Source organism: Medicago sativa, chromosome 8 (genome assembly GCF_051527215.1).
Source record: "Medicago sativa cultivar Bolivia chromosome 8, Bolivia_mono, whole genome shotgun sequence".
Lineage (NCBI taxonomy): Eukaryota > Viridiplantae > Streptophyta > Magnoliopsida > Fabales > Fabaceae > Medicago > Medicago sativa.
Window position 1 is genome coordinate 29,152,803 of NC_140756.1, and position 27,227 is coordinate 29,180,029.

The 27,227-nt window shown below is 33.6% G+C and overlaps 2 protein-coding genes across 2 annotated transcripts; one reads left to right on the forward strand and one right to left on the reverse strand.

Moving 5' to 3' along the window:
• Positions 1–1,462: 1,462 nt before the first annotated feature.
• On the reverse strand, positions 1,463–8,614 carry CCD1 (carotenoid cleavage dioxygenase 1). Its single transcript, XM_085738521.1, has 14 exons — positions 8,385–8,614; positions 7,055–7,125; positions 6,776–6,790; positions 6,575–6,686; positions 6,365–6,464; positions 5,902–5,964; positions 5,237–5,347; positions 4,966–5,150; positions 4,655–4,793; positions 4,249–4,366; positions 4,062–4,163; positions 3,224–3,475; positions 2,760–2,871; positions 1,463–1,755 (listed from the first exon to the last, which is right to left on the reverse strand). The coding sequence occupies exons 1-14, from the start codon at positions 8,595–8,597 to the stop codon at positions 1,726–1,728; spliced, it is 1,623 nt and encodes a 540-aa protein (XP_085594647.1). The 5' UTR covers positions 8,598–8,614; the 3' UTR covers positions 1,463–1,725.
• Positions 8,615–14,698: 6,084 nt separating this feature from the next.
• On the forward strand, positions 14,699–27,010 carry LOC146898185 (structural maintenance of chromosomes protein 2-1-like). The gene is made up of 20 exons (XM_085738522.1): positions 14,699–15,109; positions 16,396–17,076; positions 17,219–17,362; positions 17,472–17,762; positions 17,850–18,035; positions 18,114–18,278; positions 18,378–18,437; positions 18,688–18,750; positions 19,681–19,772; positions 20,026–20,122; positions 20,542–20,658; positions 20,776–20,994; positions 21,732–21,872; positions 21,948–22,115; positions 22,391–22,575; positions 22,692–22,785; positions 22,858–22,946; positions 23,353–23,578; positions 26,154–26,228; positions 26,532–27,010. Exons 1-20 carry the CDS (start codon positions 14,792–14,794, stop codon positions 26,646–26,648), a joined length of 3,528 nt encoding a protein of 1,175 aa, XP_085594648.1. The 5' UTR covers positions 14,699–14,791; the 3' UTR covers positions 26,649–27,010.
• The last annotated feature ends 217 nt before the right edge of the window (positions 27,011–27,227 follow it).

The following is a 27,227-nucleotide window of genomic DNA, read 5'->3' on the forward strand; positions in this document are numbered from 1 at the left end:
GAAGAAATATGCAGAAGAAATTATTGAACATGCAGGAATGTCATCATGTAAGCCATCCCCAACATCGGTGGATACCAAATCCAAACTAAGCGGATCCTCAGATAATCCCTATTGTGATCCAACGGAATATCGTAGTCTTGCAGGTGCATTACAGTACTTGACATTTACAAGACCAGATATCTCATATGCAGTTCAGCAAGTGTGTCTCTTTATGCATGATCCAAAAACACAACACATGTCTGCCTTAAAACGGATCATTCGTTACATTCGTGGTACTGTTGAATTCGGATTCCACTTATATCCTTCCTCCATCGACAAGCTCATATCTTATACAGACGCTGATTGGGCTGGATGTCCAGACACAAGAAGATCTACCTTTGGGTATTGTGTATATCTTGGTGACAATTTGATCTCTTGGTCCGCAAAACGTCAACATACCTTGTCTCGATCAAGTGCAGAGGCCGAATACCGAGGAGTGACTAATGTAGTGTCTGAATCATGTTGGATACGAAATCTACTTTTAGAACTACATTCCTGTTACAAAAGCAACTTTGGTCCATTGTGATAACGTTAGTGCCGTGTACCTATCAGACAATCCAGTTCAACATCAACGCACCAAACACATCGAAATGGATATACACTTTGTGCGGGAAAAAGTTTCTTGTGGTTAGGTGCGCGTATTACATGTTCCCTCTCGTTATCAAATTGTTGATATCTTCACGAAGGGGCTTCCGCTACAACTGTTTGACGATTTTAGGGATAGTCTCAACATTCGTCCACCTCTAGTTTCGACTACGGGGCTGTAGTAGACTATGTAAATATAGAAAGAATATTATTAGATATTATTGTAAATAATTACTCATTAGTTTGTTGAGAATTATTAGGGATATTCATTAGTTGTTGAGGATTATCAGACACACACATGCTGTATATATACAGCACCCATATCAATGAAAAGGCACGGCCAATATTTATCTCTATCATACTTCTCCTTCTATCAGTATCACAATAAATGTTTTGACAATAAATAATAATATCACAATGATAGATATGGTTTCTTTAGATCTGGGTTTGTTTCCCCACGATGTACCTGTAAATTTTTGTTCACCTTTGTATATGGTCATGGTCATTAACAGTTATGTTTAAAGTTAAAAAAAAAATTATTCCTCGTGCTTATAAATGTTCTGAGAAATAAAAATGAGGTTTCGTGTCTTTTTTTAACTTTTGAATTCTATTGTTTAAACTTTTGTATGAATCTAAAAATATTTTGATGTCTTTTTTTATTTTGGTACAATTTTGATAATGTCTTTAAAGTATTTCAAGATCAATGTCTTGTGCACTTTTACGAAAAGATGTCGATCTTAATCATGTTAAGACATGGCTAGTAAGCAAAAACAAAATCAATCTTGTCCATTAAGGTCTACTTTATGAATTAGACGGGCTCATAATTCTCTAACAAGTAAAATAAATATAATATAATCCTTTAATCTTAATCTTTAGACGGTATTTTGAAGGCATAATAAATAAAATATCAGTGTGTCAAAAGACAAAAGAAGATATAGGAGGAATAAACAAACATATTCATTCTGTTTTGTTCGAATTTGCAAATAATATAAAATAGAAACTCTACTGCATTGTAGAATATCCACACAGATGCTATACGATTTGTATAAAGATCTGTGCACAGATTGAGGTACTGCAGTGCAATGAAGGTTATCCACATGTTTACAGTTTAGCTTGTTCTTGCAGTTGCTCCTGTGAAGAGAGTCATACAAAAAATTAACAGCATGCATTTAAATGTAGAATTTTTCTAGTCACATCCAATAAAACCGGGTTACACCTCAGAATGACTAAAATACCCTTATAATAAAATAAATTGTCCATTGTGTTATTCAAGTAAGTCATGTAAATTGAGTTTACAGAAGTGTAGGTAAATTGAACATAAACTCAGATTACATGCACTACCGCAGACCTAGTTTACATACACTATACTATAAACTCCGGAGAAAAAAATATGTATTGAGTTTACGTAAGTCATGTAAACTGAGTTTACTGTAGTGTACATAAACTGAGTTTACATTATACCTTTAAAACAGAAGAAAAAACGTGAGTTGAAGAGAATGGAAGAACAGTTTCCAAGTACAAAATGACAAAAAGAAATTGAAAAGAAAAAAAAACATTAAAACTCATAAAATGATCATTGAAGAAGCAGAATTTCATTGAGAATGTTTGTGAGAGAGCAGAATAACATTTAGAGTGAGAGATGAAAAAGGGGTTTTGAAAAATAAAATGCACAAGGACAATTTTGATATTATCTGTAAATTTTAATGAAATTTGGGTGTAACCGGAAATTTCAGGGTGTACGTAGAAAAAAATCTTAAATGCAAGCAATTTTTAAAGCAGAAAGTGGTAATGGTATAAGGAATCAGTGAGAAACAGTTGAATGCTCAAATATGACTGAATGAACCATACTCGGTTACTATTTTTCTAAAGAAATGCATCAATGATTCAAATACTGATCTATCTATAATCCTTTAATCTATCTATAATTGAGTTAAGATCAAATGAAAGCAAATTATTTCTTTGATGGAATGCATTTCATCATGTTCTGTTATGTTCCATCTTATTTTGAACAATTCAAATAATAGAACGATTCATTCCATCCATTTTCATCAGTCTAAATGAACACTCACGGTAATATGAAGGAAATAGAGAGGAGAAATGTAATGTAGGTATAAGCCATATGAAGTAATACAAACCTCTGTGACAAAGAAAGCATGGAAACCATATGGAACTCTTTGAGGCAATTCTACAACTGCAACAGGATCTGCTGACATTGTTTTTGCATCTAAGACGTGCACGAATGATTTCCTGCAACATTCATAATACTCAGCCATGCCATAATGATTAACATAGAGAACTGACCATGATTTACACGGGTCATAATACTCATACACAATGATTTTGAATCTTGAAACTTGTGCGTATAAAAATAAGAGATTACGTGATATGCATTGTCAATGTATAGTTATTTTACATTGAAATCCAATCACAGCTCTTCAATTTGCCACATCATATTTTACTGTTTTAAAATAGAAGCGGTTAATTATTTGTTGTCTTGGCGAGTTATGATTGGTTGTCAATGTAAAATAATTTTATTTACACTGACAGTGCATATACTTTAATTTATATAAGTCGTTGTGAGTACAGAGGAAGGTGATACCCGGTATTCTCATCATGAACAAAAAAGATCAGGTATCCATCATCTTCTTCTGAATCGGTGCCAGGGACGCGTGGAACATAAACAGCCTCAGAGCCAAACCTTCCTGGTCCCAAGTCATAGTGACCCACAACATTTCCTCCAACTTCAAGCTTCGTTTTTCCAGAATCCGGTTTGGCGTGCAAATCAAATTTAACAATCCCAGTAACTTTAGCAATGCTGTCTAATTCGGTCCCATATACATATCGTTGTTTCCTGATGAAATGAAAATAATAAACATAGGCTATGATAGACATGCATAAACTTAATTACTGTTTTGAGTGACTCCATCTTAAAATACAATTAGACAGGAAAGTACATATGGTAGCACTGTAATACTCATTTTCACATAAGCACGTTAGAAAAAATAAGGTGACAATGAAAATAACAACTTGAACTATCGAATTGATAAATGATTAAATTGTATACTCGAGTGATATATCATTATTTATTTTTCCAACATCATATATAAAATAGTGAAAGGACATAGCCTATAAGGAAATATTTACTATTTGCATGAACTATGTTTCTTTCGTGTATTGATACATGATTGTCATATAATATTATTTAGCTTATGCTTCGGGTCTACTTGATCTCGTCCTACTTAGAGTCAGATACGGTTTAATCAGACAATACCATTCGGTCTTTTCCGGGTTCTGCTCTAAAGATTTTGGTGTGGTCAACATTTACACTCAAGTGTGGGACAAGATTGATCCATCCTACTTTAGAACATGCTCAACCCTAATTTTCAAGTTTAGTATTTGTCCTACCCTAATTTTCAACACGAGGAGAAAAATATTACCTGCCAGTGTAGCTTTCATTCACCCTAGGGAAATCTACAGCAGATGCTGATAGTTTCTTTTGAGAAGCTTCACCGGTTTTCATGTTAAATCTCATTTCATACCTGGAAAGAATTCAATACTGTAAATATAGAATAATGTCCGGTGAAATTTGCTCCAAAAATTGCATATAAGAACGAGTCATCTTACAGCTCATTTGCGAAATTATCAAGTTTTTCCTTGACAGCTCCACCAACCATGTCCAAATTTGGATTCTCCAGGCGGCACGTGATCAAAACAATTTCATCCTCCTCCTCCCAAGCATTGGCTAAGGTAAAAAAAGAATCATATTAAAGATGAAAATGGGCAAGTCCATCAGAATTAAAGAATTTAGAGCACAAATTGAAGCTTGGTTTGCATGTTATGATGTTACTGAAACCTATGTTCAACTTTGACATTATTATGTATTAAAATAAAATGAACAATGTACTAGCCTCTCTACTCAAAAAAAAATCTCTGGACTCTTCAATTTCACGGATCATTGAATTTTATATATCATTATTAGAATATCAATCAACATATTATATTAAGGAGAAGCAAAAGCAAACAAACATACCATTGTGGAATATGAAGCAGTTTGGTAGTTCGAACCATCTAATATGCTTTTCATCCTTAGCATAGCGGGGTAGAACACCGAAACGAGCTTTCTTGGTTGAATCAAAAGAGAATATCAGTGTCTTATTCTTCACCATTTCCTGAAGAGTTTCAAAAATAAACAAGATTCATTTAATTTCCATCAAGTGATACGACTAACAAAAATAAACAAGATCAGTTTCAGAGTTTCAAAATTAAGCTTGGTATAGTTGAACGATATAATTAACAAGCTAATCTTTAGTCAGATCATATGAACAGAAACGCCAACAATACCTTTGGCCTAAAGTACAGAGGAAGATCCATAAATATTGAATAATTCTCTGTGATAGCAAAGTCATGCATCATGATTGGCTCTGATATTGTTATTGGAACAGGATCATGCATAAAACCGTCCTTTGAAATTACTCTGTATGTGATATACGGTGGTGTATGTGAATATCCAAATGTAAACATCTCTCCTGCAAACAGAAAAATTATTTATTGGATTGGAATTACGATTTCATTACATCACTCAAGTTAATCACTAATTTAAAGATGGCTTCACCAGTAAACGGATCAACTTTTGGATGAGCGGTGAAGTTATGGCCCAATCTCTTGTCATAATCTAGCATGCCAAGTGTCTGCAAATCACCGTCTTCAAAAACTTTGATCGCATCTGCAAAATTTAAAATGAGACCACTTCAGTATCATAGTAGAAGAGGTAAATAGAATTATTGCTAGTCGAGTATTGTGATACAATTATCAATTAACAATGTTTTAAAAACCTGATCGAAGATCAAAACAGTGAGACCTCCTGGTGATGGTTCAAACACGGTTGAATCGTGTGACAAATAAATGTAAAAACTGAAAACTGGTAGAACCAACCGTGATTCAACTCCGATTCAAACTAGTTCAATCAAACTGTGTAACTGATATCAGACCAACCGGCGAACTGGCCGGTTTTCGGTTCGACCAGTTGAACAACCTGATTCAGCTGGTTTTCAAAACATTGCAATTAAGTCGCTAATTGGACTGAAGTTGATTTTTCCATGAGAGATGGAAAAAAAATAAAAAAAATTTGCTGCTTAATATCATATAATGGCTGAAGGATACACCTGAACTTGATGAATCTTTTTAACTCTTATGTTCTATTCAGTTGATGGCATTTCAGATATAATCAATAAGTTTAATATCTTTTAGATAAGTTAAAAAGAAAGGAAAAGTACTCACAAGGTTTGTCTCCTTCTGAGAGTGCTAGAAGCTTCTGATGGTGATATACAAGAGCTGTGTTAGCTGGTAGCCGTAAGCGTATGAGCACAAGTTAGTTTCATATTTTAATTCATATACAAGAGCTTAGTATTCCCAATTAAAAGCCAGATTTCACGAAAACATGTATCATTAACCAGCAAGGCATTGTATCATCATTTAACAAATTCGCCATTCATTTTAGAGAAGAAAATGAAGGGCTAATTTAAAAATTGAGAGAGGAATAAGAATCATGTTTGTCATATTGGACGCAAATTGCAAAGACTGAATGAAAGCCAATAATTAATAGAACACAATGTAATCTTCAAATTGCACATGATATACAACACATTATGAAATATACTTCAGTTGTACTGAAAAAGTTGCTAAATATAAAAGAAAATCCTAGGAGCTTGAATTTGACAAAAAACTACATAGCAAAAGTTACCTGTTCCATGTCCATAAGAAACGTCCACTACTTTCAATTTAGCTCGCAACATTTGCATGTTAACCATTAACAGTCCAAATAGACCTTTCATATCTCCAATCTGAAAATGGCATACAAGAAGACGCATTTATCTTCCAAGTATAAAACAAACATTTCTATTCACTAGTATATTCTTCACTAAGCTTCTATACTTTTATTTTCTTTATATACCTTCATAAATTTAGAGCCTCCAAAGTATTCTTCTTGTTTAAGACGAGAAGTTTTCACGAAGCGGGAAACATATGTAGCTTTTCCATCTTTGATACGCAAACCATGAATCATTCTGCAATTAATTGATGCGTACATCAATATTCAAAGACTAGATACCAAAATTATGAATTTTTTAATTTTTGAAAACCCAATATCACGTACCCATCTCCATCAAACCTGCAAAAACATAGAGGGAAAGCACCGTATGAGCATAAAACTTCACTTTATGAAAACATTTTCAGTTCAGATAAACTAAAATAGCTCCACATCTATACCAGACCTTTCTATAAAAACTAAATACACTAAAATAGCTCCACATCTATACCAGACCTTTCTATAAAAACTAAATACAGTAAAAGAAAAATCAATATACTGATAACATTGTTGCAAGGTCTAATAATATACTGTTCAAAGCACACCAAAAAATGAGACAAACTTTACCAGTGATATCCAGCCACAGGAGCAAACTTTGGATTTGGTCCCACCCTAACAAACTCTCCATTCAAACAATCCTGCAATAAACATGATATGGCAAATAGTGAGCAGCAAGACCTGATATTGCTCAAAAGGTGTGTGAATTTAATGCTCGACAACTCCACAAATAGAATTGCTTTAGGAGTTGTCTGAGTTCACAACAAAAAGAAACTATAATAATCGAAGAACTTGCTGAAAGATAGGCATGACTATTCTACAGTATTTGTATATGAGGAAAGTCTACTGGCTGTATGTTCTCTTATAATCACATTTCACAAGACCATTTCATGAAATCTATAAACACTGGCTGAAGGGGAAAATGTGTCTATAAACCAACTAATATAGAGTTCTTTCTATAGCTGGCTAGATTTCTAGTTTTCGGCTTTCAATTTTCAATCTGAATGACCTTTTCAGTGCTTGAGATTAAGACTTGCTTAAACCTTGTATCCATAGCCTTGCACAAATTACTTGAAAACATCCAAACCTATAAAATCTTTTACATATTTGAAGTTCCAATATTTCAGCTTCTTCAATTTTCACTTTAGCAAAGAAAGGTCACTCAGTATAGTGAACCTCATATAAGAATTACACACATAGAGATTATCATCAAGAAGCAAAAGTAAAACTTTTTATTTAAGGAAAATGCTCATTAAATGATGAGTAACACATGAATTCATTCTAGTGTATAAAAACTGCAACTATGTGCATGTTTGGATTCATTTTGAGAGAGCCAAACATGAATTCAAAAAACTTAAAACTGATTTTTATAAGCTTGGAGGTTTTCAATTCTAAATTGATTTTGCCTCTAAAACTGATTCTGATTCTATCTTAAACTTATGATTAGTAGCTTTTATATGCAAGTGTTTTTTTTACACTCAAATTCATTGTTCAACTCAATTTCACATGAAAGCTTCCAAACATAAATTGTTTTACCTTAACCTCACTTTTAACTAAATAAACTCATTTTTTAAGACCCAATTCAATCCCTCGCAATTTTCCGTGCGGTCCAATTCAGTAAAAAAACCAAATTAGTCCCCAACATTTTCATACTCAAAAAAATTAGTCCCTGACTCATTATATCATCGGAGGGCAAAATTTAAGTTTACTTTTTTATTAAAAAAAGCATTTAACAAAATCAATTATCACTACCACAGTACCACATAACCAAACACACACTTAATTACTGCATCAAAATTGTAAATTTTTTATCTGATCATCCACTTCAAACTCATGACAAAAAAAAAAAAACACCCTAACAAACATACTCAACACAAAACAACCAATGATTGTAACTAACCGGAAGGTGTCCTTTAACAGGAAGATCCTTAACAGGAGGTGTTTCATCCTTAACAGGTGCAAAATTACCAGCAAGCCAATGATGAGGAAGTGAAGAATCATAAAACAACTTAACAATAATCTTCTCTAACAAATCAACAGCTTTTGAAGTGAAACCATTACTGGGTTTTGGTTCCACTTTCACAATTCCTCCTCCAATTTTCTCAGACTCCATTTTGTTGAGTTTGTGTTAGAAATTGTTGAGATTTACGTAAATAAATGGATGATGATGAATGTAGAATGTTGTGTTTTGTATGGTTTAACTTCCATAGTGGCATAGCTGGCCTAGCAACTGCCACGTAAGTATGAAGATTCTAACTGTGCATTGAAATGTCCTCCTCTTTGTGCCTTCTTGTCATTGTCTGAGGCAACCACAATTAATAATTGAAATTGCTTTTTTTTTGTTTGTGTGAACTCGTGTATTTTAGTTGAAGGGTAACCATTAATTTCTCGAGTCAGGTAGAATTGAAATGGATGTTAAATTTCTCTTTTAAATTTTTCAATATTGATATATTTTTAGAATGAATATGACTATGATTTCTGATTAATTGATAAGAGATCACTAACCGTTTTATATCTAAGTGTTCTTGCATTGCTCATCTATTTGTATTGGATTAAATTACTTTTAGTTAGTTTTAACGACAAAGATCACACGTTTTTTAAACATTAAAGTCATACATATTTAAGGTTAAAAAATGAAAAAATTACAATTTCATTCTATGTCTTAATATATCAAATGTTTTTCTGCAATCTTTTAGCAAATAAGATATACCCCTACCTAACTTTATTTTGTTTTTTTAGGGAAACTTTAATTTGTACTCCCTCCGTTTCACAATACTTGTCCATTTTGGAGAATTATTTTGTTTCATTTTACTTGTCACTTTCAAGTTTCAATGCAACATTAATTATCGGTTTATCAATAATACCCTTACCTATTTATTTTAGAGAGAGAAATAATAGAATGAAATAATAAATGAGTAAGGGTATTATAGAAAAAGCACAAAGAATTTCATCAAAAATGACAACATTTATTTGATTCCTTAATATGTGTAATTTCTTCAAAATGGACAAGTATTGTGAAAGGGATGAAGTATCATTTATTACTAATACTAAAAAAAATTAAATTGGTCATTTCACTTTCAAAATATATGTACGTGTATGTTATATGTGAACAGTGACATGGCTTAAACGGAGATGAAGAATCACGAAATATGACAAAACAGTGGAAGAAAATTCTAGGGTGTAGAAATTTGTGGCAAGTTAATGTGTTTTAAGTTTCTAAAGTCAAATGTTTTTTGACTGTATGTTCGTTAATGTAATTTGTGTGAATGTGTAGTGCCATAACATTTTTTTTTAATCGTCAAATATTATTAAACGACATCCCCGCAAGACGCAAGGTATGGACGAAACAAGATACAAATGGTGTCGCATATCGACGGTACACCATAACCACCTAAAAACACCCCTGAAGATAAACCCACCAAAACACATCACCACCTAAAACAGAATCCAAAAAAAAACAAGCACCGTAAACACGGTATCCACCACCGCCCATCGTCACTACTCACCCACAAAGAACACCCTCAAAATAAAACTCCCAGACCCCAACACCCAAGCTGAGCCACGTTTCGAAGAGCACCTAACCGAAGGATCATGCAGCTATCACAAACCTCGCGACCTCTGAACCACCGAAAGAGCACAACATAAAGCCCAAAAACCAACTTGAGTCAAAGAACTGACTCCCGATCTCAAATCAAAAGTAATCGGCCCACCAGACTATAATACCAAATTAGCAGGGCACCCCTCGCCCTCGGTACACCAGAGAAAAACCAAATCAAGTCAAACAAAGATTGCAGCTAGACCCCGACTCCCGATCTCGAAGCCAAATGAACCGGCCCACCTAAAACCAGCACACAATATGTAAGACGAAAGACATGGCATGCGAAGTTTAAACAACAAACAAATCAAAAGGAAAAGGCTCAACACAGCGTGACACGCATCCTCCAAACTCCGTAAACACCTAAACCACCCAAAAAGCACAAACAAGGCTAGCGACGACGAACATGGACTTGTGTAACAGATGTTGCTTCTAAAGGAAATCACCCCAACAAGCACTCACCTCCTCGCTTAAAACACCAACCACCACCACACATCATCACCCCCACCATACTTCACCACCACCACGCACACCACCCCCACCACAATTGAATAACCTCCACCACCACTACATCACCACCGCGCATCACCACCACTGTTCAATAAGCACAAGAGCAAGACAGTCGGGCTGAAAGTCTCCAAGGAAAGCATCAACATCACCAAAGCATTCCAGAGAAGCAGCCACGATGAATAAACCCACAAACCAACGACATAGACAGAAACTACGCCGCCAAACCACCCCACCAAGAAATAGACAGCAACACAAACACGGATCAAGAGGAAGATGAAACCCAACAACAAAACACGGGCAGCGACGCCGGTTTGAAGTGGAAACACACCCAGATCGTAAAAAGGCAACCGCCGGTGACAAGGAGTAGGTGTCCGACGCCGGAGTAAACAACAACCAAGCCAAAAAGCAACAAGAGCCCACGAACACAACCCAAAAAAGAACCCAAAAAATTCTGAAGGTACATGAATGACTACTACTGCCAACACGGAGCGTCTACACGCCAAACCCTTTCGAGCAACAACCGTCGAGTCAAGACCAAACAGATGAATCAAAACAATAAAGAAACCACAACAATGATGACTCCATCTTGCACCAAACGCACATATAGACATTGTTAAAAAAACAAAAAAAAACCAACAAAGAACATTGTTGACTCAACACATGTCTAGACGCACAAAATTGACTCCATTTCACAAATAACAAAAAAAAAAAAAACAACAAAAAAGGAAAAAATATGAAAAACAGCACCAAGACACATCACGAAAGACACAGTAACACACAAAAACAACACTAAACCACACCAACACCCATCCACTACCTCCGGCGAGGTACAAGCACCTCACACGAACCCACTAACCAGAGCGACTGTAGTGCCCTAACATTGAATGTGACTTGTGAGTGTAACTTCTTTCTATCAGTATGCAGACTTTTGTGCCATAGGCAGGCACAACGTGTAGAATGTGTCCACTTAGAATGGATGTATATTGAAGATATATGGGGATGACAAATAAACAAAGAATTTGATGAAGCTTGTCATTGTTACTTGTGTATTGTTACATGTACTTTGTAGGATATTGATGCATGTTCATTTTGGTGAAAAATGGATCAGCTTGTGCGTTGAAGACTGATTAATACTGTTACTTTTGAACACATCACCGATTTGGTCCTTAAATTATCTCACTCTCATTAATTTAGTACATTAATTATTTTTAATCAATCAAGATAGTCCATGAATTATCATTTGCTCTTTCAAAGTTATTAAAAACTAGATTGATGGATTAAAATTAGTGTATAGACTATTTAGCGTATTTTTATAATTGATGGGCTAAATTGATGAGAACATCATAATTTTAAAGGACTGCAATGATTATTTATTCTCCTAGTTTATGTGGTGTTGGAGTTTACGTGTTTGTGTAAGTTGAAATTTAAGTTGTTTTGTAAACGGAAAAGTTATTTTGATACGGTTCTCATTTGGTCTAACAATAATTTTCTCACTAATAAAATTAACTCTTATTTTAGGTGTATTTTTATATGATGCCCTTATACCATGTTAAATTAATGATGTTTAAATATCATTACTCTTTTGTAAGTTAGAGATTGTGTATGAACAAGGTTTATATAAGTTGAAGTTTATGTAAAGTGATATTATTATTCCAAAAAAACAAAAAAACAAAAAAAAAAGTGATATTATTATTTTTAATATCACTTTAAATTTTAATGAAGAATGACATTTTTGGATAATGTGTATTTTTTTATACAAAAAGAGAAAAGAAAAAACATAAGAAAAAAAATTAATAGAAGCACCAGACAAAAAAGTTTAAAGTAGGATAATGTCTAACAAAAGATATGTCTGGTACATTAGCAAGTAGTACGAAAGATACATCAGAGGGTTGTATCTAACATGATTAAACTCTCAAAGTTTTTAGCACCTAATTTACCCAAACAATGAATAACGAAGTTGCATTTCCAATGGAAATAAAACACATTAAGGATTCAATCTTGACTCAAGAGCTTCTTAATCCAACTAATTCAGTTACCTAATCTATGAAACACATTAAGGGGACACCCAAACTTTGCAAGAAAAGTCACTGGCGAAAGTCGCAAAATACTTGAAACCACCCATGGAGGAGTCTTTGGCAGACCCTACACATCATAATGAACATAGTTTAAGATTCCTTTTTTTTTTTTTTGTGCTTTCTGGTTTTGAACCGAACACGAAACTATTTTTCAAGTACACATCACTTACAAAAATCTATCTTACAAGTGCAAACACTCTTCAATAGATTTCTCTTATGAAGTTCCGTCATTCCATGCTCATCGAGATGACCCAATCGCATGTGTCGGAGTTTTGCACTGTTATGAAACTCAACTAACACAATATCACCTACAGCAACACTTTCTAACTGTTTGTAAATGTTACAAGCAATCCTCTTTGCTCTTATCAAAGTCAATGAACAATTAATGTCCTCATCTCAATTAGATATGTAGGATAAACTATTTGCATGTAGAGTACATATGAAAATCAAATTCTTTCCTAATTATGGAATATATCTAACATCATTCATCGTTCGCATGCCTCCATTGTTTATAGCATCTATGCACTTGCTAAAATTGTCGGTTTGAACCACATTTGCATAATTGGATGAGCTCTGTTTTGTTTGGACAATCCATCTTTCAATGGTCGATCAATTTGAAACCAAAGCACTAAGTTGTTCTCTCGTTCTTTGATTTAGATCTCTTTTTTCCATATTCGGCTTTACCCCAGTGCTACCCACGATCTTAAATCGCCTTCACATACATACCATTGCCTTGAGTTCCTTCACTTGTATTTTGTCTCCTTTAAGAATGAGACAATAATGCAGGAGTAATCACATCAAGTCTGATAATGTTTTCCCCTTTGGTAATAGCAGTCACCAAGTGGTCTAAAACTCATTTATAATAACTAAGTTGCCTACTAAACTGACTTAAAAATATGCTAAAAATAATGAAGACGACCTGTTATCACATCCCCAAACTTAAACTGTTAGCTTCCTCAAGTAACACAATAGCTAAAATTAAAATTTACAGAGAACATGCCTTTGTAGATAGGGTGCTTAGATTTCCATTTTCAGACTTTGACTAACTTACCACTTCCATGCAAGTGACACAAACTTATAAAAGATAGTTTATACTTTCAAACACACTCTTTTTAAACGTATCATTCTAAAGCCAGTAAGGCTAGTCATGACTATCTATCCACTTAAGTCGGCATTTTAATGCATGTTGCTATAAGCTTGAAGAAATTTTAATCAGACATTCAAAATCAACATTATATACACACTTTAGAGGTTTTTAAGGGTTATAATGTGGTTTACGTTAAAAGTGACAAATATTTATTCTATTTTCTTTCTTTCTATAAGACTATTTAAAGGTGAACAAACAAGTGTAGAAATTCAAGGTTTAAACACCAACCTCAACATATATAAACAATATCCCCACCAACTGAATTTTGCTTACGGAGACGCAAACTATTATTTTGTTTCTTCTATTAATTAGTGGGTAATAGTCATTTTAGTCTCTCAATGTATCGAAATTTTAAAATAGTATTTGATTGTGTAATTCGTTAGTCAAAATAGTCTTTGACGTTAAAGCAGTCTCTCAATGTTGACATTAACTTTTTTTATATTGGTACCGTTACAACAGTAAGTACTTGTAGAGGCTAATATGACAATAAACAGTTATATTGAAGAACTAACATGACAATATTAACGACGAATCATTTTAATACAAGAGACTATTTTGAATAATCAATGACAATTTTAAAATTTTGACACATTAAAGAATTACCTCAGTTATTTGTTTTACATTCAAGGACCAAAACCACCGATATCTCGTTAATTAATTTCAAAAAAAAAAAAATTCAAAACACTGGTATGGACCGTTTTTGCCTTAATTCAAAAAAAAAAAAAAAGACCGTTTTTGGCCAACTTTTACGTTCACTTCCAGTTGACCAGCTCATTTCATTTCTGCACAAGCTCACCCAAACGTAGTCGTTTTGAAATTGGCGAAAATTTCCCGCCTTTCATGATTTTTGAATTCAATAAACTCACCAAAACTTCAAACTCTCCATTATCACACACTCTCTCTCTCTCTGCAACATAACACAACGTTCACCACCAAAACGCTACCGTTTAGGGTTTCCATCTCCAAAACCCTAACACACGATGTACATCAAGGAAATCTGCCTCGAAGGATTCAAATCCTACGCAACACGCACCGTTGTTCCTGGATTCGACCGATTTTTCAACGCAATTACCGGTTTAAACGGTTCTGGCAAATCGAATATTCTCGATTCCATTTGCTTCGTTCTTGGAATCACCAATTTGACACAGGTTCGTTGTTCTAATCTTCAAGAGCTTGTTTATAAGCAAGGTCAAGCGGGGATTACCAAAGCTACTGTTTCAATTGTGTTTGATAATTCTGAAAGGGGTCGCAGTCCGCTTGGGTATGAAGCTCATTCTGAAATTACAGTCACTAGACAGGTAATCTTTGAATTTATAGTTTAATTGTGGTTATATTGGTTTAAAGTTTGGATTTTTATGTTGTTTTGATGAAATTGAATTGTGGGTTTTTAGTTTAGTAGCTGTTGCATTGCTTTTATGTCACTTTTTGGTCAATTTGTAACGGATTATAAAAAAGGTGATTTTGATTTTCAATAATTTAGTTAGAGATTAATTTTATAGATTTAGTCATTTTAGTGATTTTCTGTCACCCGTGGGAAGCACGGACATGCCTTTGATCTGAAGTTTAGGTGCTAGGTCACTGCCTGAGCGTCCTTTTTAAGTGAGATCAAGGGTTCATTTGCTACAGATTATATAAAAAAAATAATTTTGATGCTCAATAATTTAGAGACTTTTATAAAAAGCAGAAATTGTTGTGTTTGTTGTGATTGGATATGAAGGCCATTTCGAGATTGCGGTTACTAGACAGGTTTTTGTTTGCTTTTTTTATTTATCTTTGAATTAATAAATTGCGTTTTTTATGGTTTTAAAGTTTCTATTTTTATGAAATGGAATTGTGGGTTTTGAGTTTAGTAGCTGTTTTGATTGATTTATGTCACTTTCTATGAAGCAATGTCAAATACACGTCACCGGATATGACAGCAGTAATAATTTAAGAAAATTAAATCTATTAAATGTAACTGCATGTGTAACCAACTCATTGTCGTCGTGTGGCATCTGACACTATAAATTGAAAATGTGTCAAACAGAGGACACACTTTTGATTTGGAGTGTTAGAGCTACATAGGTCACTGCTCGAGTGTCATTTTTCAAGTGAAATTAAGGACCGTTTGTTACATATTATTAAAAAAATGATTTTGATACTCAATAATTTAGAGATTTTTTTACAGAAAAGCATAAGTTGTTTTGTGTTTGTTTACCAAAACAAAAATCATATATATTTTTTTTTAAATCAATCATTAAAGAAAATGATTTTTATGAGAAGCTTATCAACACAGGTTCTGTTTGAAGCAGTTTTTAGACTATTTTAGATTCTCATTTTTTTTAAGAATCTGTAACATACGGGATTTAAGTTGTGTTTGCAATTTTTTGTTTTAATTTTATCTACAAATACATAGATTTAGATTGCTTCATTGAATGGTTATATAGATAGTTTAAAATAAATTAGATTGCTTCATTGAATGGTTACATAGATAGTTTAAAATAAAATTATAAGCGTTATGAGTTTTAGGTTTAGCTTATGCTTGGATTGGTTTACTGGTTCATTTTCTATGTTATGTGATGTAATTTGATGGGGTGCAATGCAGATTGTGGTTGGAGGTAGGAACAAGTATTTGATAAATGGGAAACTTGCGCAGCCTAGTCAAGTTCAAAACCTTTTCCATTCCGTACAACTAAATGTGAACAATCCACATTTCCTCATAATGCAAGGAAGGATTACTAAGGTTTTAAATATGAAACCCCCAGAGATATTGTCTATGCTTGAGGAAGCTGCGGGGACAAGAATGTATGAGACAAAGAAAGAGGCTGCTCTAAAAACTCTTGAGAAGAAGCAGAGTAAGGTTGATGAGATCAACAAGCTTCTTGATCAGGAGATACTTCCAGCTTTGGAGAAGTTAAGGAAAGAAAGGACGCAGTACATGCAATGGGCTAATTGTAACGCTGAGTTAGATAGGCTGAGAAGATTCTGTATTGCTTTTGAGTATGTTCAAGCGGAGACTATCAAAGACAATGCTATTTCTGAGGTGGAACAAGTAAAAGCCAAGATAACCGAGATTGATGACATGGCTAAGACAACTATGGTGGATGTTAAAGAAATGGAGACCAAAATAGCTCAGTTGACTGCTGAGAAGGAAGCAAGCATGGGCGGTGAAATGAAATCTCTGTCGGATAAGGTAGATGAACTTTCCCAGAATCTTGTGAAGGAAACGTCTGTACTAAATAATAAAGAAGACACTCTGAGGAGCGAAGAAGTCAACAAAGGAAAAGTATGCTAGTGATGTTATGGATTCAATCTTGTTCAATTTCAAGAATATTGCTGTCTTTTAAAAACGTTTGTGCTATTTATGTTTAAAACTTTTCCATTTTTGTGAACCTGATATTTGGACTTCAAACCTTGATATTTTGAAGATTGTTAAAAATATTGAAGAATTGAAGCAATCTGTAGAAGAGAAGGCCTCTGCCATTAAAAAGGCTGAAGAAGGAGCAGCTGATTTGAAAAGTAGAGTTGAGGAGCTCTCAAAGAGCCTGGAGGAGCATGAAAAGGAATATCAGGTAAAGGAAGCATGTGCTGGTTTAATGATATTGGGATCTATGTTGTCTATCTGCGTGTCTCTGTTATATTGGGGTGTTTATTTATCCAATTGATCAAAACTATTGACAGGGTGTTTTAGCTGGCAAGAGCAGCGGCAACGAGGAAAAATGCTTAGAGGATCAACTAGGTGATGCAAAGATAGCAGTTGGGAGTGCTGAAACAGAATTGAAACAGCTGAAAACCAAAATTAGCCATTGCGAGAAGGAACTGAAAGAGAAAAAGAATCAATTAAAGTCAAAACGGGATGAAGCTACTTCTGTGGAAAATGAGCTCAAAGCTAGAAGGAAGGATGTTGAAAATATCAAAACAGGATTGGAATCTCTTCCTTACAAAGAGGGTGAAATGGAAGCTTTGCAAGAGGTTTGATTGTTTTTTCTCATGTTAGTTTCTTTTGAATCTAAAGAGTTTCACAAGTCTCATTTAAGTATTGTAAAAATTTCCTTCCAGGAGCGCGAATCTGAGAGGGGTTGTGTGCAAAAGTTGAAGGATGAAATACGCAATCTCTCAGCATACTTGGCTAATGTTGAATTTTCATACCTTGATCCTGTCAAGAACTTTGATAGGTCAAAGGTGAAGGGTGTTGTTGCAAAACTCATCAAAGTGAAAGATAGGTCCACCGTGACTGCCCTAGAGGTTGACAACGTGACAACTTATATCCGAATTAATAAATGAAAATTCTGACGTTAATGACTTGCATTTGACCATTTTCAGGTTACAGCTGGTGGAAAGTTGTACAATGTTGTAGTTGACACAGAAAGTACTGGAAAACAGCTACTACAGAATGGCAAACTTAGAAAAAGAGTTACAATTATACCTCTGAACAAAATACAATCCTATACTGTTCCCTCAAGAGTTCAACAAGCTGCTGTTAGATTGGTAGGTGATTGCAATTTATATCTGTATTTTTTAATTTTATTTTACCATGTCTTGATTATTAATTAGCTTTACTGAGGACCTTGGCTAATTTCATTGCAGGTGGGCAAGGAGAATGCCGAAATTGCACTTTCTTTGGTTGGTTATCAAGAAGAATTGAAGGTTTGCTTCTTTGAATTCCAATTATTTATTTTATAATAACATTTACTACACATATTTTTAAAGTTTTTAATTTTTTAATTTTATGGTCTCTGATGCTTAGATGGGTAATGAAAGCATTTCCTATGTCGTTTAATTTTTTTTAATAATCTTTTCCGTGGAAATTTTGGTTAATTTTAATGTTTGTAGTTTTATTTAATTTAAATTAATTTTGAACTTGCTTTTAGCTAACTAAGTATCCTATTTGTTCTAGAATGCAATGGAATACGTCTTTGGCTCAACCTTTGTTTGCAAAACTGTCGATGCTGCAAAGGAGGTAACAAGCTACACCTGATTTTCCTGCTGAGTTATGTATCCTTAATTTTACATTGAGGCGTAAACCCTTCACTAATGGCATCTACATGTTGCACTTTAGATGCATTTCTTCACATTATGTATTTATAATTTAATAGCTCGATGGTCCAACAGTAAGTGAATAAATTAATTGCAAGATAAGGCGGCCTACAATAGACCTATAATGAGTTCAATTCATCCCTAGATCTTGCCATGGTAGGAGTTTTAGAGCACTTGGTTGCCCTCTTTATAATTGGTTACTTTTATGTAGAAATATTGGGTGACTGTTGGATAAAAGAGTTGAATAAAGAGTAGCTAGTTAGGAATAATGGGTAGTTAGGTTAGTTAGTTGAAGAGGTTCAAATGAACAAGTGAATATAAAAGAAGTGTAGAATGGCATTCAGATTTGCTTGTTTGGAAAAACGGAGTAGTGGCTTAGTTATAAAAGGGGAAACCCTTGGAGGAGAGATCTCTCTATTCTCATTTACTCATTCAGTAAGCTTTTTCTTTCTTTGCATGTTTTTTACGGTTTCCACTTTTGCTTTCTGGGTTTGTCGTAACATTGACTTTATGCATATCTTGTTTAATGTTTTCATCATGTCATGTCTTGTATTTTCTTACTGTATATTTTTTTATATACAGTTTCCACTTTTGCTCTCTAGGTTCACAACAACAACTTTATGCGTCTCGTTTAATGTTTTCATCATGTCATGTCTGAATTTTCTTAATGTATATCTACCTAATGTAAAATGTAATTAAATTGTCCCTTAATGCTCTATATATAAATAGGTGATTGCAATTTGTTTCCACTGTGACACTTCATCTTTTTTGTTGTCTATTTTTGCATATCATCAATTCTCACCCACCTTTATAGATGCTCAATTTGACTTGCATTTTGCTGGATGTCTGATAGGTGGCATTTAGTCGGGAGATTCACACCACAAGTGTCACTCTTGAAGGAGATATATTTCAGCCAAGTGGTCTTCTGACTGGGGGAAGCCGGAAGTATGATTCTATCTTCTTTTCACCGTTACAATTATTATTGCAATATGCATATATCTCTTATTCTCTGACTAATAGACTGTAACCGGAGATCACAGAATATTTCGACAACTTATATTTTACTTTACAGGTTTTGTTCTTTACTAAGTGATGCAATCACTTAGTTATTTGCATCAATTAGTTATTGGATGTTTGTATCAGATAATATTATGTTATATATGCTTTTCGGTATGTTTTGACGGGTTGGTTATAACAGGGGAAGCGGTGATCTATTGAGGCAACTTCATGCTGTGGCTGAAGCAGAGTCAAAACTTTCAGTGCATCAAAGTAGGTTATCAGAGATTGAGGCAAAGGTAGCCCCTGAACACCTGTTTTTTAACTTCCATTATGATATGTAGACTTACATTTAGAAAAGCCTGTAAGATATGGAATTGACATTGTTAAACAAAATGCAGATTGATTCTAATTGTTCTCTTTCTTCTAAATTGCATATTACATTTGTTACTGCCATTGTTTGGTTTGGTTTGCAAAACTGATTTTAAATCATGTGTGGTTCATTAACTGCCCCATGCACATGCCTAGTCAGATTTGCTATTTTTACTTTCTGTAACCATGCACATGCCTAGTCAGATTTGCTATTTTTACTTTCTGTAACCTTGTAGAGCCTAGTCATTTTCTATGTCAATTTCTTGTGTCTAAAGCACACGGTTTCAAGCTTTTAGCATAATCTCAATCTTATACGTCTGTTTTGTCTTTGTATCTTGGCTTGCAGATCACACAGCTTCTTCCTCTTCAGAAAAAATTTAAAGACCTCAAAACACAATTAGAACTCAAGTCATATGATCTTTCATTGTTTCAGAGCAGAGCTGAGCAAAACGAGCATCATAAGGTATTTAAATTCTTTCTCCTTGAGTTTGTGCAGTTGCAGTGTTGTTTTTGTCCATGTTATTGTGATTTACCTCTCTTTGCTTTCTTCCATTTACCCCCATCCTGTTTCTCTTTGTAGCTTGGTGAATTAGTGAAAAAAATTGAGCAAGAACTTGAAGAAGCAAAATCTGCAGTCAAAGAAAAACAACTTTTATATGAGAACTGTGTCAAGACTGTTTCATCACTTGAGAAAACAATCAAAGAACATGACAATAATCGAGAAAGTAGGCTAAAAGGTTTGGAGAAAAAGATAAAGTCAATTAAATCCCAAATGCAGTCATCTTCAAAAGACCTAAAGGTATACTTGAATATTATAATTTATTTGTTATTATTTGGACATCACAATTCATTCAAACTTCTTTATAACAATTGAATAATTACCAATTCTAACGTTAGGATGTTCAGTGGTTTGGGTAATCCCAACCCAACCCGCGGCATGATACAAATCATGGTGTTTGATTTGAGAATTTCATGTGAAAGGCTCCAATCCAGTAATGGATTTTGAATCTCAAACATGTGATTCCGACCTAAACCGTTTAATTTTCTTATTCTCATATCGTTAAATCTAAGTTTAGTAAATATTAAATAACATTATATTTGAGAATTATTTTTAATCATTTAAATTTTATTACGTTTTTGGCTATATAAAATGTTGCAATGTTAATAAAGAAATAACAATTTGTATAATGTGTCAAACTTGTGGGTTAACTTGTAAACATGCTTGAGTTTTTGTGCAAACCAACATATTAAAGATTGTGGAATCAACTATCAAGTAATAACTTCCTTAAAAATAAAAGTGATAACTATTAAGCAAAAAAAATTCACGCTGTCCTGAACTTTAGACAAAAATAGTGGGAGATATGGTTTACAATTTTTTGGTGAAGAAGAAATTATTGGGATGGAATTTCACGATTTAAGTGCTTGTGATTAAATAACAATATAAAGGAAATTAAATGATAATCTGAAGGACAGAAGGTAAAAAGATAAGTAAATAGTCACTGCTTAAGATACTTAATTGGTTGTTCGCTGGTTTAGGGACATGATAATGAAAAGGAGAGGCTTGTAATGGAAATGGAAGCTGTTATCCAGGAGCAAGCTTCCTTGGAGAATCAATTAGCATCAATGAGTACACAGATTAGTAATCTTGCCTCAGAAGTAGAAGAACAAAAATCTACAGTAAGTTAGATAACTATTTTGATTTGGTCTCTTTCTCTAAAGCAAGAATTGCGTCCTCAAATTTCCAAGGTGTAGGTTGCTGCTGCGAGGAATAATCTTGATGAAGTTCAGTCAGAGCTGAATGCAGTTCGTCAGAAAATGAAGCAGTGTGATAAGGAAATCAGTGGCATTGTTAAAGAGCAAAAAAAGCTTGAACATAAACTAAGTGAGAGTAATCTTGAAAGGAAGAGGATGGAAAACGAGGTAATAATTTCCATACCCTTGGAACTTGTTGAATAAGAGAGAAAAGAGAGACATGTGCTGAAACCATGTGTCTGAATAGCACTACGGAAGGTCTATTATATAGGAGATTATTCACTTAATTATAACAGGAACTTTCTACATAATATTCTAGGCTAAGTAGCTTAAAGAGTAAGCTAGAATTTATTTACAACGTAAATATAATTATTTACTATTTATTTAAATCTCAACAGAACTTGAGTGCTAAAGAACATTATCCTCATTCTCTTTTGTTCCAGGTAAAACGAATGGAATTGGAACAGAAAGACTGTTCTGTGAGGGTGGATAAATTGATAGAGAAGCATGCATGGATTGCTTCTGAAAAACAGTTGTTTGGTAAAAGTGGGACTGACTATGATTTCTCTTCTCGTGATCCTCGTAAAGCAAGGGAAGAACTCGAGAAGCTTCAGGCTGAACAATCAGGGTGTGTTGCTTTAGAGATATGATTTCTTTATTGGTACCATTTTGTGTTCAACTATAAATAGATGTCTTCCTTATTTACTATGCTCACTCCTTTCTGTTTTGTTTTGCGCAATCAAGGCTTGAGAAAAGGGTGAACAAGAAAGTAATGGCAATGTTTGAGAAGGCAGAGGACGAGTACAATGACTTGATGTCAAAGAAAAATATAATTGAGGTGAATTTCAATCTATTTCAACATTTTCTATCTTTCTTGCTAAAATGCGTAATCTATTCTTCTTTTGCCTAGAATGACAAGTCTAAGATCAAGAAGGTGATTGAAGAGTTAGATGAGAAAAAGAAAGAGACGCTAAATGTTACCTGGACCAAAGTGAACACGTAAGTTTATTTTTTTCATGTATTTTGGTCTCTTAATATATATGCTAACGTGTTAAAACCATTACTAAGCGTTCACCTAAAAGTTTAATAATTTTGGTAGTTGAATTGGTTCTTAGTGTAGTATGAGTGCCTTTGTGATAAATTGATCAAGAGGTCGAATCTTGATCAAGAGGTCGAATCTTTTAAGTAAAAAATTGAATTTCAGCATGTTGAACTTTGTGAAATGTCCACACTTTCAGCCTTAAGGGTTCTTGCGTTAAAGGACTTGTTTTTTTTTTAGATAAAAAACTACATTTAGCAGCCGCCATCTAACAGTTTAAGCTTTTGGAGAGTTGGTTCTTATTCTTAACAATGTCATTCATTGATTATTCTATTTTTTAATTATGATATTGTATTGTTCCTTTAGTGACTTTGGATCCATATTTTCTACACTATTACCGGGCACAATGGCCAAGTTAGAACCTCCAGAAGGATTCAGCTTTCTTGATGGTCTTGAGGTTAAAGTTGCATTTGGAAGTGTATGGAAACAGTCGTTGTCTGAACTAAGTGGAGGTCAGCGATCATTGCTTGCTCTTTCTCTGATTCTGGCACTGCTTCTTTTCAAACCTGCTCCACTTTATATCTTGGACGAGGTAAGTTTTACATGATTTTCATTGTAATTTTTTCAGAGAATCTTAGTTATATTGGAAAATGGTATTTTGATTAAATTGTCCTTTCTGTTAAGAATTATATATTGCAGAAAATTTGACTGGCATTGTATTCGTTTTTTTTAATATCCAGTCTCTTTAATCATAAGTTCGGTAAAACTATTTACGGTTAATATGTCTTTACCCCCTGTAATTTAGGCGAGTTCCGGTTTTCCCCTGTAAAAAAAATTCTTTCGATTCCAACCCTGAAATATGAAGATTCTTTCGAAAACCCCCCTGATCCCATCTGCCACACTCCAGGTGCTGACGTGGCATGACATGGCGCACCACGTCACCTTTTTATGATGACGTGGCATGCTGACTCTATAATTATTTTTATTTTTTATATAGGGTACACGTGGCATTTCTATTTTTTTTTTAATTAAAAAATATTTTTTTTTAAAAAAAAAAAAACGAAAAAAATTCTTAACAAATAAAAAAATCTGAAAAAATTGGAAAAATTAATAAAAATGAAAACAAAAATCTGGAAAATTTTAAAAATAAAAAATAAAATCTGGAAAAATTAAAAAAATGAAAACATTCTGGAAAAAATTAATAAATTTCGAAAAATTCATATTTCCAGATTTTTTTCAATACCGGAAAAATGAAAAAAATTCATATTTTTTTTTCGGAAAGTACCGGAAAAATGAAAAAAATCAACCGTATAACATGATTTATATACCGGTGTTAATCAATATACATTGTATCCTGTTATTCGGACATGATTTTTATAAATATGATTAATCTTCAAATTTTTGAATATGATCAATATTGAAATTTTCGAAAAAAGATTAATCATATTTACAATAACTAAATTTTCGGAAAAAAAAGATAAAAAAAAATATGGTATTTGAGTCAAACATAATTCATATTTTTTTCGAAAAACATACAAACTGCTCAAAACATTTTGTATGTTAGTGTCTACTAGTTTCAATGGTATTTGAGTCAAACATAATTCATATTTTTTTCGAAAATTCATATTTTTTTTAGAGCGTCATGCCACGTCATGAACATAAAAAAGGTGACGTGGCGCGCCACGTCATGCCACGTCAGCACCTGGAGTGTGGCAAATGGGATCAGGGGGGTTTTCGAAAGAATCTTCATATTTCAGGGTTGGAATCGAAAGAATCTTTTTACAGGGGGAAAACCGGAACTCGCCTAAATTACAGGGGGGTAAAGACATATTAACCCAACTATTTATTACCTTACATACAATGATCAAACATATACACGATTGAAAATTTATCCAAGCAACTTTTGATAGGCTGGAGAGGTTGGAAGTTATACAAAATGTTTTAGAGATGAAGAATAATACTGCCTCTGGTTCCATATATAATTAAAAGTTTGGCATTTTTGGGGTACTGATTATAAGAAAAAGTCACAAATTTTAAGATGAATTAGTTGTTAGAATTACTTTGATATCCTTCCATGTATACTGGAAAAGCATCTATCCCCATGTGTAAGTGGATGTAAAAACATTAAATGTCATATGATTATATTTGGAATGAACTTATAAAATTTGTTTACTTTGTGAAAACATTTTCTAAATTGTGTTATCCTTACTTGCTAAAAAGGAGACAATAGACTATTGAAGTGAACAATTGCGTGCATTTTCTTGAAGGCTTTGTCTAACATGCACAAGTAAATTGCTCTTGCACCATGCACAAGTTTCTTTTCTACCAATGGTGGAAACAATCTTGTACATGGTGCAAGACTTATCATCCTTGTGCACCTTAAACTTGGCCTTCCTTGAAACAATGAAAATGCCAATAAATGATTTCGTTATTTTCTGAAATGCATCATCTCTAGCTAGCAATTCTCATTCTCTCCATCAGAAGGGTTCACTTCAAGAGTCTCACATCTTCTGTTATCAAGTTAAAATAAACATATTTTAGAAAATAAAAATAGGAAATGTTTTCGCAAAGTAAACGAGGCCCCTCTTGATGATTTTTCTTCTTATTTATGGGACTAGAAGTAGTATTACTATTGGGTTGTGTATGAACACTGATTGGTTCCATAACCTAGGAGTGGTGAAAATGACAAAATTTGTTTAAGAAACATGATCTTTTGGCTTGTTGACAACAAGTCAACAATTATGGCAAGTTTTGAAATTTGTCTCAACATTTTGAAACGCGCGATCTTCTGGCCTGTTTACCTGTGTGAATGCTTGTGTATAATTTGTTTTTCACAACCAAACTTAATAAGGGCCTTTAGCATTCTTGCGGTTTTGCAAAATGTCCTCATCATATGCTTCGACTCTTTGAATGAGATCAGTCCTCAACCATGGCTTAGTTACATTTAGTGCTCTTCATCCCCTCAAAGATGTGTTTTTTAGGGAACAAACTTGGTTCTTCTCCATTCATAACTTTATCATGTGCTGCTAACTGAGTCATATCTTTTGGACTTTTGAATAAAATTATTACAATGCATTAGCTGTTATTATTACATAATTTACATGTTTATACTTCTGAAGCAATGATTATTGGTTCATCCAAATGTTAACTGTTATTATCCGTTGCAGGTTGATGCAGCTCTTGATTTGAGCCACACACAAAACATAGGGAAGATGATAAAAAATCACTTTCCACACTCCCAGGTAGAGGGTCATTTTTGTTACTTTGATATGGCTTACTTTATTTCATGCAATCTTGTGATTTTTCAATTCCAAAAATAAAAACCATCAAACTTTAATTGTAGAATATCAACAAGATACAAACATTTGCTTTGTTTGACACAAATATTTCATGTGTAAATTCAAGTTATGTCTTTCTTTAGGGTGTGCGACTGTTTTTGAATCAATTTTCTTTTCCTGTTCAAATTTCGTGTAAGGCCACCCACTGACAGTTCTACACCCAATAAGATGAATGATCTAATTTCTTTTGTTTCTTTTCATTTGCAGTTTATTGTGGTGTCACTAAAGGAAGGCATGTTCAATAATGCAAATGTTCTTTTCCGGACAAAATTTGTCGATGGTGTTTCAACTGTTCAACGAACTGTAGCTAAGCAAAACAAGTGATATATTTTGAACATCCTTGTTCTTGTTTCTGGATATGTTAGAAGTCTTAGAAATGTGTTCATCTTCTGGGAAAACAGATATGAAGATAGAATCTGCAATTGAATGCTTATGTATTTTGAACATCCTTGTGGGGCTGATGTGTCATGTTATTTTGCTTACTTATAGTAGCACGAACATCGTCATTCGTCATAATGTAACTAATTAGGTCATAATTTCTGCAAACCCGAGAAGATAACCGTTGCTTGTAAGTTATTTTGTATTTTTAGTGTGGTATATATTCGTAATGATTATGTGTATGACCTTTTAAAACAAGATTGTTTAAATTTTTCGTAATTTAGTTATGGAACAAATGCATGTTGCTACCCTAATTTGTAGGTTCGTTTGGACCATTCACCCTGATTTTCAAAATTAATAATTTTGCTCTATAATTTAAAATTTGTTATTTTGTACCGAATTTTTTTTTTGTTATTGCAAACCTTCATTTTTAATATATTTCCCCGTTAAAGACAGGGATAGGCTTTTAGTAATAAATTATCCAAATTGAATAGTTTTTCAAACTCTTTCATCCGAATGACAAAC

What these genes read in the sequence shown, in the direction of transcription:
- CCD1 (XM_085738521.1), bottom strand. Translation starts at nt 8,597, where the DNA reads ATGGAGTCTGAGAAAATTGGAGGAGGAATTGTGAAAGTGGAACCAAAA. An exon ending in GAGGCTCTAAATTTATGAAG is followed by an intron (nt 6,465 to 6,574) that starts GTATATAAAGAA and finishes TGCCATTTTCAG; the next exon opens with ATTGGAGATATGAAAGGTCT. An exon ending in CTGCTTCATATTCCACAATG is followed by an intron (nt 4,367 to 4,654) that starts GTATGTTTGTTT and finishes TTTTTACCTTAG; the next exon opens with CCAATGCTTGGGAGGAGGAG.
- LOC146898185 (XM_085738522.1), top strand. Translation starts at nt 14,792, where the DNA reads ATGTACATCAAGGAAATCTGCCTCGAAGGATTCAAATCCTACGCAACA. An exon ending in CCACCGTGACTGCCCTAGAG is followed by an intron (nt 18,036 to 18,113) that starts GTTGACAACGTG and finishes GACCATTTTCAG; the next exon opens with GTTACAGCTGGTGGAAAGTT. An exon ending in TATCAGAGATTGAGGCAAAG is followed by an intron (nt 20,123 to 20,541) that starts GTAGCCCCTGAA and finishes CTTGGCTTGCAG; the next exon opens with ATCACACAGCTTCTTCCTCT.